Source organism: Brachyhypopomus gauderio, chromosome 6 (assembly GCF_052324685.1).
Source record: "Brachyhypopomus gauderio isolate BG-103 chromosome 6, BGAUD_0.2, whole genome shotgun sequence".
Taxonomy (NCBI): Eukaryota; Metazoa; Chordata; class Actinopteri; order Gymnotiformes; family Hypopomidae; genus Brachyhypopomus; species Brachyhypopomus gauderio.
In genome coordinates, this window is record NC_135216.1 from 26,464,045 (window position 1) to 26,481,544 (window position 17,500).

General features: G+C 50.7%; 1 protein-coding gene across 1 annotated transcript in view; it reads right to left on the reverse strand.

The window, feature by feature from the left end:
* Nucleotides 1-3,482: 3,482 nt before the first annotated feature.
* hdac5 (histone deacetylase 5) overlaps nt 3,483-17,500 on the reverse strand; it is a 36,805-nt gene continuing 22,787 nt past the window's right edge. Inside the window, 6 exon segments of the mRNA XM_077010155.1 lie at nt 3,483-5,341; nt 5,428-5,633; nt 5,742-5,982; nt 6,180-6,284; nt 6,286-6,300; nt 13,850-13,962. Of these exon segments, the coding sequence (XP_076866270.1) occupies nt 4,994-5,341; nt 5,428-5,633; nt 5,742-5,982; nt 6,180-6,284; nt 6,286-6,300; nt 13,850-13,962 (1,028 nt within the window). The 3' untranslated portion in view covers nt 3,483-4,993.

The window sequence follows — 17,500 nt, forward strand, 5'->3', positions numbered from 1 at the left end:
AGCCCTGGTGGGTTGTGATTGGGTGTGAAGTGCGGGGCACAGAAGGCGTGGGCTGGAGGAGGTGATGATTCACCAAGGAGAGATGACTCAGAGACACGTCTATTCACAGAGGAGGGAAAACGAAGAGCTGATCCTGCGTGTGCATCAGGGTGTGTGTGTGTGTGTGTGTGTGTGTGTGTGTGCGTGCGTGCGTGCGTCAGGGTGAGAGTTTGTGTGTGTGTATACGTGCGTGTGTGCGTCAGGGCCAGTATGTGTGTGTGTGTGCGTCAGGGCGAGTGTTTGTGTGTGTGTATACGTGCGTGTGTGCGTCAGGGCCAGTATGTATGTATGTGTGTGTGTGTGTGTGTGTGTGTGTGTGTGTGTGCGTGTGTGCGTCAGGGCCAGTGTGTGTGTGTGTGCGTATGTGTGTGTATGTGCATGCGTGTGTGCATCAGGGCGAGTGTGTGTGTGTATACGTGCGTGTGTGGGTCAGGGCCAGTGTGTGTGTGTGCATCAGGTGAGTGTGTGTGTGTGTGTGTGTGTGTGTGTGTGTGTGTGTGTGTGTGTGTGTGTGTGTGTGCGCGCATCAGGGTGTGTGTGTGTGTGTGTGTGTGTGTCTACTGCAGTGGCATGAGGACACAGGATGAATGCTAATGCTTTGCTCTTTTGAAAAAATTTCTCAATGATCTCAGGGAGGAGAGGGAGGGGGATCTCTCTCTCTCTCTCTCTCTTTCATAATCTCTCCCTCCCTCATTCATTCTCTCTCTCCAACTCATTCACTTTCTACCCCTCATTCATTCGCTCTCTCTCCCCTCCTCCCTCCTGCACACAAGTGTGTGTGTGAGTGTGTGTGTGTTTTTGCAGGGTCTGTATCAAGACCAGCATCACACCCTACTGTGAGCTGACTTAGCCAGGTCCTTATGTTATGCAAATCATTGCGCACCAACACACAAGCCTGATTCTCTGCAGTAATGCTGTCATTACCATACATTATAGTACACAGAGAAAACACACACACACACAGACATACATAAATGTGTCTGACATTCGTATAAAACACAATACTAGTAGCAAATGCAAGGAGACTGGACCACACTGGGTTACAAATTAAATGCAGGTATGGATGAAATTTCACTGTTAATGTGGATCGTCCGTGTAAAGCATGTTATTGGCTGTGAAAAGCATCCAGCGTGAGTCTGGAAATCACAGCTTGTTACGTCTCCCACAAAGATGCGCTAGTGGGGACCAGTCACGAAAACCAGCACTGCAGGAACGTCTGATTGATGTCTGATAGATGTCTGATAGATGTCTGATAGATGTGATTTACTGCACTTCCCACTGTGAAGTGCTACGTTTGTACTCGGCTCCCCGCTGAAGGTGCAATTCGTCAGCTGATCTGAGAACAGCTCCTCCTGGTCATATTCTAGCCCTACCCATGATGCATCACTATAAAAAAATACCTACTGGACTGGGACAAAGAGGAGGAGAGATAAGAATGTCATTCGTAAGCAGTGAACAACCTTTGGCAACCTATTAATTCTCAAATTGTGTTCTTTCTCTCTCTTCCTGTCTCTCTCTCTCTCTCTCTCTCTCCCTCCCTCTCAGTTCCCTCTTCTCTGTCTTCCCCCCCACCCACCACACGTTGCAGAGGGGTGAGTCACCAGCTGCCAGGGCAGGAAAGTGCTGTTCTTTCAAGGAGTGAGGGGGTGTGAACCACTCCCCCAGCTCTGCGCAGCCTCTGAGAGGAATCCCACTCCATTCTGCCCCCGAGGGCACTACAGAACACGCCCCTGCCCCCACCGAACCCGCCCCCACGGACCCCTGCAGAACCAGCCACTTCCATCACCCGGACCGCACCGTCCGACAGCCCGACGCTGACCCAACGCTGCTGCCCGTGTGTGGCGTGACCGACTGCTCTGACCATCTCCAGAGGGAGGGGGAGTTCTGGTGCGTGGCAGGTCCACAGAAGCACCGAGTCGAAAGGGTTTAAGAACGGAGAGTGACGGTACCACCTGCAGAACCCACCCGCACAGTCCACGCTCTGCTCTCTGCCAAAGGGCAGGTGAGCACGACAAACCCTGCCATCCAGAGATCTGAATACAGCTTGATTTGAATACGAGTGCGAGAGCTGTTTCTGGCAAGAGTCAACAGTTTCACTGTGGAATTCCATTGGTGAGGAAGATTTTTCAGAAAAGACCTAATTGTACGAGACGCGCAGGACATGAATTTTCAGACAAAAATGCACGACAGTTCTTTGGCAAGCCTCTTGTTTTTTATGTATACCTAACAAATAATACATATTCCTTTGACTTCTCCCTTTCCATTCACATGTGAAACACTCTGATGACACATGTGAGAGGCAGCAGAGGGTGTTGGGGCCGTGTGCTGTGTTAACGTCAGGGTCTCTTTAAAGAGGGTGTTGGGGCCGTGTGCTGTGTTAACATCAGGGTCTCTTTAAAGAGGGTGTTGGGGCCGTGTGCTGTGTTAACGTCAGGGTCTCTTTAAAGAGGGTGTTGGGGCCGTGTGCTGTGTTAACGTCAGGGTCTCTTTAAAGAGGGTGTTGGGACCGTGTGCTGTGTTAACGTCAGGGTCTCTTTAAAGAGGGTGTTGGGGCCGTATGCTGTGTTAACGTCAGGGTCTCTTTAAAGAGGACAGTGCTGTGAGTGATGCTTGTGGGAGTACAGAGTACTGCCTATACTGTGTCTGTATACAGTATTCACTGTAGAGAGTGTGGCTGTATAGAGTACTCTGACTGAGGGTATAGAGTACTCACTACATTGACTGTGTCTGTATAGAGTACTCCCACCATTGACTGTGTCTGTATAGAGTACTCACTACATTGACTGTGTCTGTATAGATTACTCGCACCATTGACTGTGTCTGTATAGAGTACTCGCTACATAGACTGTGTCTGTATAGAGTATTCGCTACATTGACTGTGTCTGTATAGAATACTCGCACCATTAACTGTGTCTGTATAGATTACTCGCACCATTGACTGTGTCTGTATAAAGTACTCCCACCATTGACTGTGTCTGTATAGAGTACTCACTACATTGACTGTGTCTGTATAGATTACTCGCACCATTGACTGTGTCTGTATAGAGTACTCGCTACATAGACTGTGTCTGTATAGAGTACTCGCTACATTGACTGTGTCTGTATAGAATACTCGCACCATTGACTGTGTCTGTATAGATTACTCGCACCATTGACTGTGTCTGTATAAAGTACTCGCTACATAGACTGTGTCTGTATAGAGTACTCGCTACATTGACTGTGTCTGTATAGAGTACTCGCTACATTGACTGTGTCTGTATAGAGTACTCGCTACATTGACTGTGTCTGTATAGAGTATTCGCTACATTGACTGTGTCTGTATAGACTACTCACTACACTGACTGTGTCTGTATAGAGTACTCACTACATTGACTGTGTCTGTATAGAGTACTTGCTACATAGACTGTGTCTGTATAGAGTACTCGCTACATTGGCTGTGTCTGTATAGAGTACTCACTACACTGACTGTCTGTATAGACTACTCACTACATTGTGTCTGTATAGAGTACTCGCTACATAGACTGTGTCTGTATAGAGTACTCGCTACATTGACTGTTTCTGTATAGAGTACTCACTACACTGACTGTGTCTGTATAGAGTACTCGCTACATTGACTGTGTCCGTATAGACTACTCGCTACATTGACTGTGTCTGTATAGACTACTCACTACACTGACTGTGTCCGTATAGAGTACTCGCTACATTGACTGTGTCCGTATAGACTACTCGCTACATTGACTGTGTCCGTATAGAGTACTCACTACACTGACTGTCTGTATAGACTACTCACTACATTGTGTCTGTATAGAGTACTCGCTACATAGACTGTGTCTGTATAGAGTACTCGCTACATTGACTGTTTCTGTATAGAGTACTCGCTACACTGACTGTGTCTGTATAGAGTACTCGCTACATTGACTGTGTCCGTATAGAGTACTCGCTACATTGACTGTCTGTATAGACTACTCGCTACATTGACTGTGTCTGTATAGACTACTCGCTACATTGACTGTTTCTGTATAGAGTACTCGCTACACTGACTGTGTCTGTATAGAGTACTCGCTACATTGACTGTGTCCGTATAGAGTACTCGCTACACTGACTGTCTGTATAGACTACTCGCTACATTGACAGTGTCTGTATAGATTACTCGCACCATTGACTGTGTCTGTATAGACTACTCGCTACATTGACTGTGTCTGTATAGAGTACTCGCTACATTGACTGTGTCTGTATAGAGTACTCGCTACAATGACTGTGTCTGTATAGACTACTCGCTACATTGACTGTGTCTGTATAGACTACTCGCTACATTGACTGTGTCTGTATAGACTACTCACTACATTGACTGTGTCTGTATAGACTACTCACTACACTGATTGTCTGTATAGACTACTCGCTACATTGACTGTGGCCCCTTTTATCAGCACACGCCCTACGTGTCTGGACACGCCCCTTAACCTTCAGCAAATGTTCAAGGTGTTAGAACATGGCCAATATAACATGTGCACGTGGCCATTATGCAATAAACATGCCAATAAAAGAGACAGAAGGCAGACAGAAGGGCTAAATACAGGAGGAGGTCTTGCGTCTCACCCCTGAACCTGTACAGACATGCTTTACTCCAAGCTGCCCAGTAGTTTGTATTTTGGCATTTTTATATATTTCTTATGTGGCATCCAGTAAGGAGTTGCAACTTGTACAATGACAAAGACGTTTCTATTCTGATTCAGTAACAAAGGACAATTACAGTCATGGTAAATGTGTTGAGAGTTGGAGAAAGTGCTGCAGATGCATTGAGAGACAGCAGGAGTGCTGAGAGGCTGAGAGGACTACGGGCCAGACGCCAGACCGCCGTGTCTTCACCGGCTGCTCCACCAGGGACCAGAACACTGCTAAACCTCCAATCACATTCTTAACATTTTGTACTGAAACATATGGAGCTATTAAAATATCAGGGTATAGAACATTTTTTTTGTAATAAACTATTAAAATTTTTAAGAAGCTTTCTTACCTGCCCATACAGGGAACTCTCTTCATCGCATTCCTTCAACTCAATGGCTTCGTCTTCATCCTCCTCCTCCTCCTCCAGGTCACTTTCTGTGCTCTCGCCCTTAAGTGGGGCTACGTGTTCTGAAGGGGGCGTGGTCTCACCGGAGCTTTCCTTGTGTAGCCCCTCCCTCACATTCTCGGGGCCCTCCCCTCTCTCCTCTAGCATCTCTGCGGTCTCCGTAAGCTCCTCCTCCGTCTCCTCTGGGTGGGTGGGAGGCTGTCGTGGGAGCTCCGCCCCTTTGGAGAGGATCTAATCGAAAAGCAGGGCTCGGTAAGCAGCCAAACACCAGACCAGACACCAAACCCCAGCTGTAGCGTCCCGATGGCGCCCCCTACCTTGTTGAGCTGGTAGTGCTTCTGCTTCTCCAGGAAGTGCTGGTGCTGTTGCTGCATGACGAGGTGCTGGAGGGCCTGGGGCGTCTGGGGGAGCGGCGCCGACTGGGTTCGGGCCAGCGGCCGGTGCCGGGGGAGCTTGCTGACCGTCCGCATGCTGTTGGACACCCGCTCGCCCGTCACCAGCGGCGACTGCCCGTACATTGGCACTGCGGGGGGAGGGGAGAGATGGAGGAGGTCAGGGGGTATAACAGGTACTGTGTGTGTGTGTGTGTGTGTGTGTGTGTGTGTGTGTGTGTGTGTGTGTGTGTCCACACCTGCGAGCAGGGCACTCTGCTGGCGTGCCTGCTCCAGTAGCAGGACGTGCTGCAGCAGGGAGGAGTGGCTGCCGTGGGTGTTGGGGGCTGCGGGGGCCTCGGTGTCGAGGGCCGCCCCGGGCGGAAGGCACGCCGGCAGGGACGAGGTGCTCACAAACTTCCCGGTCAGGGCCCCACCCTGACGCATGGACTGGATGGCTTGTCTCTCGGCCTCCTGCTGAGGAGTCAGTTTCTGAGGGGCCTGTGAGCCGAGGAGAGATGGAGGGGAAGAGAGAGAGAGAGAGAGAGAGAGAGAGAGAGAGAGAGAGAGAGAGAGGAGAGAGAGAGGGCAGACAGAAGGGAAGGATGAAGTTCTTCCTGTCTGCTGAGTGAAGACCGTGTGGGTGGGGGCACTGGGGGGGGGGGGGGGGGGGGGGGGGGGGCAGGCTGGTGTCTCACCGTGATGTGTGCGGTTGCAGGAAGGCCCAGGGAGATGTTGGGCAGAGACGGAGAGGTGTACAGACTGAGAGGGCTCGCCGTTCCATCTGCATTCAGAGACTGGTGGTAGGGACCGCAGCTGCTGTGGACATGGACACACACACAGAGAGAAAGACAGACAGACAGAGAGATAGGGAGGGAGGGAGAGGGGGAGGGAGAGAGAGGGAGGGGGAGGGAGAGAGAGAGGGGGAGGGAGAGAGAGGGAGGGAGGTGTGGGTATTGGACAGGAAGAAAGGAGTTTTGAGTTCCAAGCTGAAATTATGAGATTCTGTCAGAAATTCTGAGATTCAGAAACTCTTCCCAAGTTCTGATCTGAGGCCAGTTGCCTCTATGACCATGATAAATTCAAACGCAATGTGACACAAAGCGCACTATGAACAGGAAATCCCACAAATGCACACGCCTACTCCAAATAGACAGACCAGTTTCAGCTTTCAGGGGTTTTGTCTTTAAAATTTTAAATGTATACGTGCAGCTCAGGATAACTCCCATAGTCTGGGCTGCAGAGGGGGCGGGTGTAGTGTGGGGGTGAGGAGAGGGGGCGGGTGTAGTGTGGGGGTGAGGAGAGGGGGCGGGTGTAGTGTGGGGGTGAGGAGATGGGGCGGGTGAAGTGTGGGGGTGAGGAGATGGGGCGGGTGTAGTGTGGGGGTGAGGAGAGGGGGCGGGTGTAGTGTGGGGGTGAGGAGAGGGGGCGGGTGTAGTGTGGGGGTGAGGAGAGGGGGCGGGTGTAGTGTGGGGGTGAGGAGAGGGGGCGGGTGTAGTGTGGGGGTGAGGAGAGGGGGCGGGTGTAGTGTGGGGGTGAGGAGAGGGGGCGGGTGTAGTGTGGGGGTGAGGAGAGGGGGCGGGTGTAGTGTGGGGGTGAGGAGAGGGGGCGGGTGTAGTGTGGGGGTGAGGAGAGGGGGCGGGTGTAGTGTGGGGGTGAGGAGAGGGGGCGGGTGTAGTGTGGGGGTGAGGAGAGGGGGCGGGTGAAGTGTGGGGGTGAGGAGAGGGGGCGGGTGTAGTGTGGGGGTGAGGAGAGGGGGCGGGTGTAGTGTGGGGGTGAGGAGAGGGGGCGGGTGTAGTGTGGGGGTGAGGAGAGGGGGCGGGTGTAGTGTGGGGGTGAGGAGAGGGGGCGGGTGAAGTGTGGGGGTGAGGAGAGGGGGCGGGTGAAGTGTGGGGGTGAGGAGAGGGGGCGGGTGTAGTGTGGGGGTGAGGAGAGGGGGCGGGTGTAGTGTGGGGGTGAGGAGAGGGGGCGGGTGTAGTGTGGGGGTGAGGAGAGGGGGCGGGTGTAGTGTGGGGGTGAGGAGAGGGGGCGGGTGAAGTGTGGGGGTGAGGAGAGGGGGCGGGTGTAGTGTGGGGGTGAGGAGAGGGGGCGGGTGTAGTGTGGGGGTGAGGAGAGGGGGCGGGTGTAGTGTGGGGGTGAGGAGATGGGGCGGGTGTAGTGTGGGGGTGAGGAGAGGGGGCGGGTGTAGTGTGGGAGTGAGGAGAGGGGGCGGGTGTAGTGTGGGGGGTGAGGAGATGGGGCGGGTGTAGTGTGGGGGTGAGGAGATGGGGCGGGTGTAGTGTGGGGGTGAGGAGAGGGGGCGGGTGTAGTGTGGGGGTGAGGAGAGGGGGCGGGTGTAGTGTGGGGGTGAGGAGAGGGGGCGGGTGTAGTGTGGGGGTGAGGAGAGGGGGCGGGTGTAGTGTGGGGGTGAGGAGATGGGGCGGGTGTAGTGTGGGGGTGAGGAGATGGGGCAGGTGAAGTGTGGGGGTGAGGAGATGGGGCGGGTGTAGTGTGGGGGTGAGGAGAGGGGTGGGTGTAGTGTGGGGGTGAGGAGATGGGGCGGGTGTAGTGTGGGGGTGAGGAGAGGGGGCGGGTGTAGTGTGGGGGTGAGGAGATGGGGCGGGTGAAGTGTGGGGGTGAGGAGATGGGGCGGGTGTAGTGTGGGGGTGAGGAGAGGGGGCGGGTGTAGTGTGGGGGTGAGGAGATGGGGCGGGTGAAGTGTGGGGGTGAGGAGATGGGGCGGGTGTAGTGTGGGGGTGAGGAGAGGGGGCGGGTGTAGTGTGGGGGTGAGGAGAGGGGGCGGGTGTAGTGTGGGGGTGAGGAGAGGGGGTGGGTGTAGTGTGGGGGTGAGGAGATGGGGCGGGTGAAGTGTGGGGGGTGAGGAGATGGGGCGGGTGTAGTGTGGGGGTGAGGAGATGGGGCGGGTGTAGTGTGGGGGTGAGGAGATGGGGCGGGTGTAGTGTGGGGGTGAGGAGAGGGGGCGGGTGTAGTGTGGGGGTGAGGAGATGGGGCGGGTGAAGTGTGGGGGTGAGGAGATGGGGCGGGTGTAGTGTGGGGGTGAGGAGAGGGGGCGGGTGTAGTGTGGGGGTGAGGAGATGGGGCGGGTGAAGTGTGGGGGTGAGGAGATGGGGCGGGTGTAGTGTGGGGGTGAGGAGAGGGGGCGGGTGTAGTGTGGGGGTGAGGAGAGGGGGCGGGTGTAGTGTGGGGGTGAGGAGAGGGGGCGGGTGTAGTGTGGGGGTGAGGAGATGGGGCGGGTGTAGTGTGGGGGTGAGGAGAGGGGGCGGGTGTAGTGTGGGGGTGAGGAGAGGGGGGCGGGTGTAGTGTGGGGGTGAGGAGAGGGGGCGGGTGTAGTGTGGGGGTGAGGAGAGGGGGCGGGTGAAGTGTGGGGGTGAGGAGAGGGGGCGGGTGTAGTGTGGGGGTGAGGAGAGGGGGCGGGTGAAGTGTGGGGGTGAGGAGAGGGGGCGGGTGTAGTGTGGGGGTGAGGAGAGGGGGCGGGTGTAGTGTGGGGGTGAGGAGAGGGGGCGGGTGAAGTGTGGGGGTGAGGAGATGGGGCGGGTGTAGTGTGGGGGTGAGAGGGGGCGGGAATCCGTGTATCATTCGTTCATTTGATATTCAACTGAAAATCAAAAATGAAAAATCAAAAAAACTATTCATTATTTTGTTTTTCGTTTTGAATATAAAATCAAAAAAACTAATCAGGCTTGTATTTTTCTGTTTTTATTTGATGATCCAAACAAAAATAGCAAAATTAAAATACGGATTCGAAGCCGAACTTGATTTTGATTTTTTAACTTGACCCATTTGTGTGCCCCGGAAGTTACTGATATGTTTATTCTTCGTGGTCTTCGTTTGCACGGGAGTGCACTGCAGTGTTACTGGTTTTACTCTGATTGTAGCCTAGACATTGGAACATAGTTATATTGGTATAGACAACATGACCCGACTGGAACCACATACTTGTTTAATTAAATATTTATTTGAAGGTGGTAAGACGCGTGCAGAGATTTCGTGCACGTTGCGTCAAATACTGCGGTAAAGTTGGTTTCACGTTCGCATATTCAGAATTCGTTCTTCAATAGCTTTAAGACAGTTATAGCAAAAGTGCCAAAATATGCAAATTCTATTTCTAGCAACATAAACAACCACCTACAACTCAGGAATAGGCGTATTTTACATCGGGAATATGCGTATTTTAAATTGTAGATAACATTTTATTTAAAATAACTGCTGTCACCTCTGCAACGTCTAAGGGCGTACTCACACTAGGCACGGTTTGCTCGTTCCGTGCTGGGGCCCGGTTATCCCCCCTCCCCACTCCCCCTCTGGCCTGCACTTACACTGGCTTCAGCAACCCGGCCCGAGCACGCTTACGTCATCACAACGCCGCTTTATTTGGAAAAAAAGCGTGCTCGCACAACACTATGGAGTTCACGATTCTCTTTTTATTGTATTTTTGGAGTCGTTTTGGCAGTGCAGAAACACGGTGCAAGCACAGATTTATCGATAATTTAACACAACGATTGTCTGCTAATCGCTTTGCCGCTATGACTGTTTAACGTGAGCATCGCATCACTGACGTCATGTCTGAGTTCCAGCGAAATTAACCAATCACACGAGGCACCAAGCGGGCCCGGGCACAGAAAGCGCTCACACTAGAAGCGAACCGTGCCCGAGTACACATGAATCGTGCCCTGGCCCACCTCTTCAAGCGGGCCCGAGCACGGTTAACTGTGCCCGGGCCCGGATCACAGAGCCTAGTGTGAGTACACCCTAAGGCACCGAATTCTAAATACGCGAACGTGAAACCAACCAACAGTAGTGTTCCCTTGTGTATCTAGTGGTCCGGTGTTATATATATTAGAGAGTAGCTCCGTTAAAGTAGGTGCCAGCTCTTTAGCGATTGTGTCCAACCCTGACTCCCACCACGTTACACAGATATTGGTAGCTATATTATTTATTTCAGTAATTCCATTCAAAAGGTGAAACTTGTATATTATACTCATTCATTGCACGTATACTGATATATTTAAGAAAATTTGAATATTGTGAAAAGGTTCAATATTGAAGACAATATTAAATAGCTAAAGAACTAAAACTGGTCTCTCAGTCTAGTTCTGTATGCTACACAGTCATGGGGAAGAACAAGTAGTATATATTAAATGCATCCTAAACAGCAACCTACAACTCTTACATGGGTATTTGTACCTTGCACCAATTTGTTGTACTTAGTTGTTGTCTTGTTATTTCAATAGCTTTTAAATGGTCCATCAGAAGACCACCTAAAAAGTTGTATTAAACAAAGTGCATCCTAAACAACAACCTACAACTCAGACATGGGTATTTACAGGTGCTGTTCATAAAATTAGAATATTATGAAAAGCTATTGAAATAATTAGATAAAAACTCACCACCACTATTAGGTAAGAGGTAGAAATAGAAATACCCATATCTGACTTATAGGTTGTTGCTTAGGATTGCGCTTAATATATAAGAGCTTGTTTTATGATCTTATAATGCACAGTTTAAAAGCTATTGACATAATTAGACAAAAACTGACCACCACAAATTGGTGCAAGGTAGAAATACCCATATAAATGTACCATATTTTGTCAATTGTGATTTTTTTCACCGCAATCGAAATTTGTCCTCCACTTTTTACCCATCTGTGCAGTTAGAACACACACACACACACACACTAGTGATTTCTAGGGGGCTGTGGTGCACACGTGCCCAGAGCAGTGGGCAGCCCTAGCCAGGCGTCCGGGGAGCAGTTGAGGTTAGGTGCCTTGCTCAAGGGCACCTCAGTCATGGCCTCAGGTCTGGGAATTGAACCCACGACCCTCCAGTCACAAGACCAGTTCCCTACAATCAGACCATGACTGCCCGTTGTATTACAAGTTGTATTACACAAAGTGCATCCTAAATAACAACTATATAAAATTTGCAGATTGTTATTTAGGATGCACTTTGTGTAATACAACTTGTTTGGTGGTCTTATGATGGACCATTGAAAAGATATTGAAATTATTGGAAAAAAAAATAATAAACCAGAGTGCGCAGTGCTGTGGGACCTTTACTACCTCCACTTGCATCCGTGTTAACCGTGTTAATGTAATTTGTAGACGGTGCCTTAGACATCGGTCACAATAGTACATTTTAAATAAAATGTTGTATACAACTTAAATATGTATATTCCTGGCGTAAACAAAGTTGTAGGTATTTATTTTGTTTGCCAGAAATGAGAATTTGCACATTTTGGCACTTATTATTGAAGAAAGAATTCCGAATATGCGAACGTGAAACTTTAAGACAAACGAAGACCACGAAGAACAACTTCCTGGGCACACAAATGGGTCGAGTTAAAAAATCAAAATCAAGTTCGGCTCCGAATCCGATTTTTAATTTAGCTATTTTTGTTTGGATCATCAAATAAAAAACTGAAAAATACAAGCCTGGTTTGTTTTTTTTGTTTTTATATTCAAAACGAAAAACAAAATAATGAATAGTTTTTTGATTTTCCGATTTTGATTTTCAGTTGAATATCAAATGAACGAATGATACACGGATTGGCGTGTGTAGTGTGGGGGGTTCTGTGGGGAAAGTTCACTCACTTCTGACAAGGACCTTTCACCCTACACCGTGCAACAGCGCACTCTTACACACTCTTTGAAAAACAGCCTGTACTATTTGTTTAAAAAAAAAAACCCACCCAAAAACCCACACATACACACACCCCAAAAAACCCCACACACATTCACATACCCCAAAGCCCACCCAAAAAACCCACACATCCCAAAACACCCTGCACACATTCACACACCCAAAAAACCCACACAACCCCCCCCCCCACACACACACACATCCCAATTTTGCTGCTGTGAATCAGCTGCAGATCACTGGCAGGAAGCAACAAAGTCTCCTCGGCAACAACGTCATTGTTGCTCTGACTCAACAAAAGCACCCAGTGTGAAGCAAACCTACCTCAGCTCAAACCTACCCCAGCTCAAACCTACACCAGCTCAAACCTACACCAGCTCAAACCTACACCAGCTCAAATCTATCTCAGCTCAAACCTACCCCAGCTCAAACCTACTTCAGCTCAAATCTACCCCAGCTCAAACCTACCCCAGCTCAAACCTACCCCAGCTCAAATCTACCCCAGCTCAAATCTACCCCAGCTCAAATCTACCTCAGCTCAAACCTACCCCAGCTCAAACCTATCCCAGCTCAAACCTACCTCAGCTCAAATCTACCCAGCTCAAGTTTTTTAAAAGGGAGGGGGGAGGGGGGTGGCAGACAAAACAGTTCATGGCAAACTGACCCAGTTGCCGTAGCCATGATGTCAGCACCCAGCCCGCTCTCTCAGGCTGGAGAGGGTCAGGGCAACAGTGGAGAAATGACCTCGGTAGCTGTTTCTTTGGGCTGATGTGAATGCGTCTGTACTGCAATAACAAGCCTCTGGTTACATCACAGGGCAGCGGCAGGAAGCGCTTTGTGCAGAAACAGCGGCAATCAAGCAAATCGATGGGCAGAAAATGGCCGGGCTGACGAGACTGATGCCGGCTATATTTGTCGCCTTAGTTGTGTGGGCAATCTTTCTTTAGCTGTGTTCAGCTGTTATTGTTGATCTACCCCACACTCCTCCATTTCCCCAAAAGGCACGAAGGAGATTGATTAGACAGAAGACGCGATCGCAACAATAAATGTACACGCCGCAAAAATACGTGAGGAAGAAGGAAAACATGTTTGTCAGCTAAACAATTTCGGAAATTCTCCGACAACAACGACATACAAAAATACCTAAAAAAAAATAACCTCTGTGACGTATGAAGACTGTTCTATTTAGAGTTGGAGCTCAACACAGCCAGTATGGAGCAGTGTTCTGGTTCATACGCCCTTAAAACCAAGCCTTCAAACAACATTAGGTCAACCCATACGCCATTAACTGTACTCCTGTCATTAAGTCATTAAGCTGCTTTTATATAAAGTCCCAAAAAGAACAATATAAAGTAATTTACATAATCCTGCATATAAAATAAAGAAATTATTCTTTGTATATTAAACTGTATGTGTGTTACATTTGACAGACTCGGAAAGAATAATCCAGAATTCAACGGTAACGTAAGAATGAATGGGACTCTAGATTATATTTGTGGATCGCAACCATGCAGTTTCATGTCACTGAATACATGATATCCAGACCCATATAGGTTGTAAGAGTCTGTGGCCTTCAAAAAGGCGAGAGGTGTTTGAGAAGCGTAAAGAAAGGTCTTGTACGAGGTTCAGGGGTGGTTGAGCAGGTCTGGGGGTGGGGGCTGAGCTGGTTAGGTGGAGTTGAGAGTGCGTATGGGGAGGGGTGGAGGGTGGAGGGTATGGAGGGAGGGCTCACCTCAGCGTGGATGTTGGGGACGGAGCCGCTGGAACCGTTCTCTGCGATGGCACTGTTGGAGCTGTTGGGAGAGCTGGGACCAGAGCCAGGAGCACTACTGCACATGGAGGAGACTGTACACCCCACGCACACACACCACACACACACGCCACACACAGAGGGAGAGAGAAACATCAACATACATAACGACATAATAACGTAAATTGCAACACTTTCCTTCACTGGTTCACGTGTACATTGTACAGGTGCTTTGTCACATTCTCCTTTAGCTGTTGTTGTTTTTCCTGTTGTTGTTTTGTTTTCCTGTCAGTTCTTCCATGTGCTTATAATTGCTCTGAAAAATGGCCTTTGACCTCAAGCATGGATTATCCCTTTCATCGAATTTGGCACTCCCACACAGTCACTGAACACCACACCTCCACTCCTACACCGTCACTGAACACCACACCTCCACTCCCACACAGTCACTGAACACCACACCTCCACTCCTACACCGTCACTGAACACCACACCTCCACTCCTACACAGTCACTGAACACCACACCTCCACTCCTACACAGTCACTGAACACCATACCTCCACTCCTACACAGTCACTGAACACCACACCTCCACTCCTACACCATCACTGAACACCACACCTCCACTCCTACACAGTCACTGAACACCACACCTCCACTCCTACACAGTCACTGAACACCACACCTCCACTCCTACACAGTCACTGAACACCACACCTCCACTCCTACACAGTCACTGAACACCACACCTCCACTCCTACACAGTCACTGAACACCACACCTCCACTCCTACACCGTCACTGAACACCACACCTCCACTCCTACACCGTCACTGAACACCACACCTCCACTCCTACAGTCACTGAACACCACACCTCCACTCCCACAGTCACTGAACACCACACCTCCACTCCTACACCGTCACTGAACACCACACCTCCACTCCTACAGTCACTGAACACCACACCTCCACTCCCACAGTCACTGAACACCACACCTCCACTCCTACACCGTCACTGAACACCACACCTCCACTCCTACACCGTCACTGAACACCACACCTCCACTACTACACCATCACTGAACACCACACCTCCACTCCTACACCGTCACTGAACACCACACCTCCACTCATACACCATCACTGAACACCACACCTCCACTCCTACACCGTCACTGAACACCACACCTCCACTCCCACACAGTCACTGAACACCACACCTCCACTCCTACACCGTCACTGAACACCACACCTCCACTCCTACACCGTCACTGAACACCACACCTCCACTCCCACACAGTCACTGAACACCACACCTCCACTCCTACACCGTCACTGAACACCACACCTCCACAGTCACTGAACACCACACCTCCACTCCTACACCATCACTGAACACCACACCTCCACTCCTACACCATCACTGAACACTACACCTCCACTCCTACAGTCACTGAACACCACACCTCCACTCCTACACCATCACTGAACACCACACCTCCACTCCTACACCGTCACTGAACACCACACCACCACTCCCACACCATCACTGAACACCACACCTCCACTCATACACCGTCACTGAACACCACACCTCCACTCCCACACAGTCACTGAACACCACACCTCCACTCCTACACCATCACTGAACACCACACCTCCACTCCTACACCATCACTGAACACCACACCTCCACTCCCACACCATCACTGAACACCACACCTCCACTCCTACACCGTCACTGAACACCACACCACCACTCCCACACCATCACTGAACACCACACCTCCACTCCTACACCATCACTGAACACCACACCTCCACTCCTACACCATCACTGAACACCACACCTCCACTCATACACCGTCACTGAACACCACACCTCCACTCCCACACAGTCACTGAACACCACACCTCCACTCATACACCGTCACTGAACACCACACCTCCACTCCCACACCATCACTGAACACCACACCTCCACTCCTACACTATCACTCCTCCACTCCTACACCATCACTGAACACTACACCTCCACTCCTACAGTCACTGAACACCACACCTCCACTCCTACACCATCACTGAACACCACACCTCCACTCCTACACCGTCACTGAACACCACACCTCCACCCCTACAGTCACTGAACACCATACCTCCACTCCTACACCATCACTGAACACCATACCTCCACTCCCACACAGTCACTGAACACCACACCTCCACTCCCACACAGTCACTGAACACCACACCTCCACTCCTACAGTCACTGAACACCACACCTCCACTCCCACACAGTCACTGAACACCACACCTCCACTCCTACACAGTCACTGAACACCACACCTCCACTCATACACCATCACTGAACACCACACCTCCACTCATACACCATCACTGAACACCACACCTCCACTCCTACACCATCACTGAACACCACACCTCCACTCCCACACAGCCACTGAACACCACACCTCCACTCCTACACAGTCACTGAGGATCCGTTCTGCTAAGACTATGCTGCTATGGGTTCTGATGGGAGGTTTAAACCAGCAACTGCTCTCCTTTGTGTTTATTTATGCACTGTGAAATCCAGCTAGAATTTGCTGCAGTCTGTAGGAAAGCAAAAGCAGGCGGCATTCATGTTGTTATTTTCAGAAGCTCCAGCAAGAGCTTGTGCCAATAAATTAGCAAGGGATCTGGGAACACAGTAAACGAACGGTTATAACTGAACAGTTAACTGGACCTGACAATCCCAGCCCAGCCAGTCTTCCTACTCCCGGCCCCAAGATGGCGCACATAGCTGTTCAAGCACCTAAGTGGGAAGCCACTACTCCTCCAGTCCAGACTCTGACCATACCTGCTTCCAGGCCTGTGGACTTGGCCACACCTAAAGGCCTTCTGAGTTCAGCGAGTCTTTCTCTGTGTTTGTCCTCCAGCACGTCCTCTTCTCAGTGGAGCTTCCCATGACTCCATTAGTCACCACCTCAGCCAGCTCCAAGACCTCCTCCTCCGTCAGCTCAAAGTCAAAGCCTTCAGCCCTGGCTCCAAAACCATCTCTGCTGCCAGCTCCCTGCTTGGGTATTCTTCCTACTCCAGACCAGAAAATGCCCTGCTCCAAACCAAAGCTTTCAGTCAACTCCAAACCTGGATCTTCAGGCATTTCCCCATCTGAGGTCTTCCCTGGCAGGCCAAAGACCGAGTCCGCTTCATGTCGTTGCTAAGCCACTTCTGCGTTCTTCACACCAGAGCCTTCTCTTCTTCATGCCAGGCCCTCCAGCCAACAACAAACTAGATTCTTTGGCCTAAGCCAGACCCTTCAGTCTGTTCCACACTAAAGCCATCATTCTGCCACAAAGCCACATCTCTACCTGCCCTGGAGCCTCGCTTACTATCTCCATCAGCCCTGCAGACATGCCTACAACCAGGACCAAGTCTGTAGTGTTTTCTAGCTCTGCAGTCAAACCTGCAGTCTCAGCCGGTGTCTCATCTAAGCCTCCATCCTGCTTCAACCCAGATCCTCCAACCTGCTTCAACCCAGATCCTCCAACCTGCTCCAACCCAGATCCTCCATCCTGCTCCAACCCAGATCCTCCATCCTGCTCCAACCCAGATACTCCAACCTGCTCCA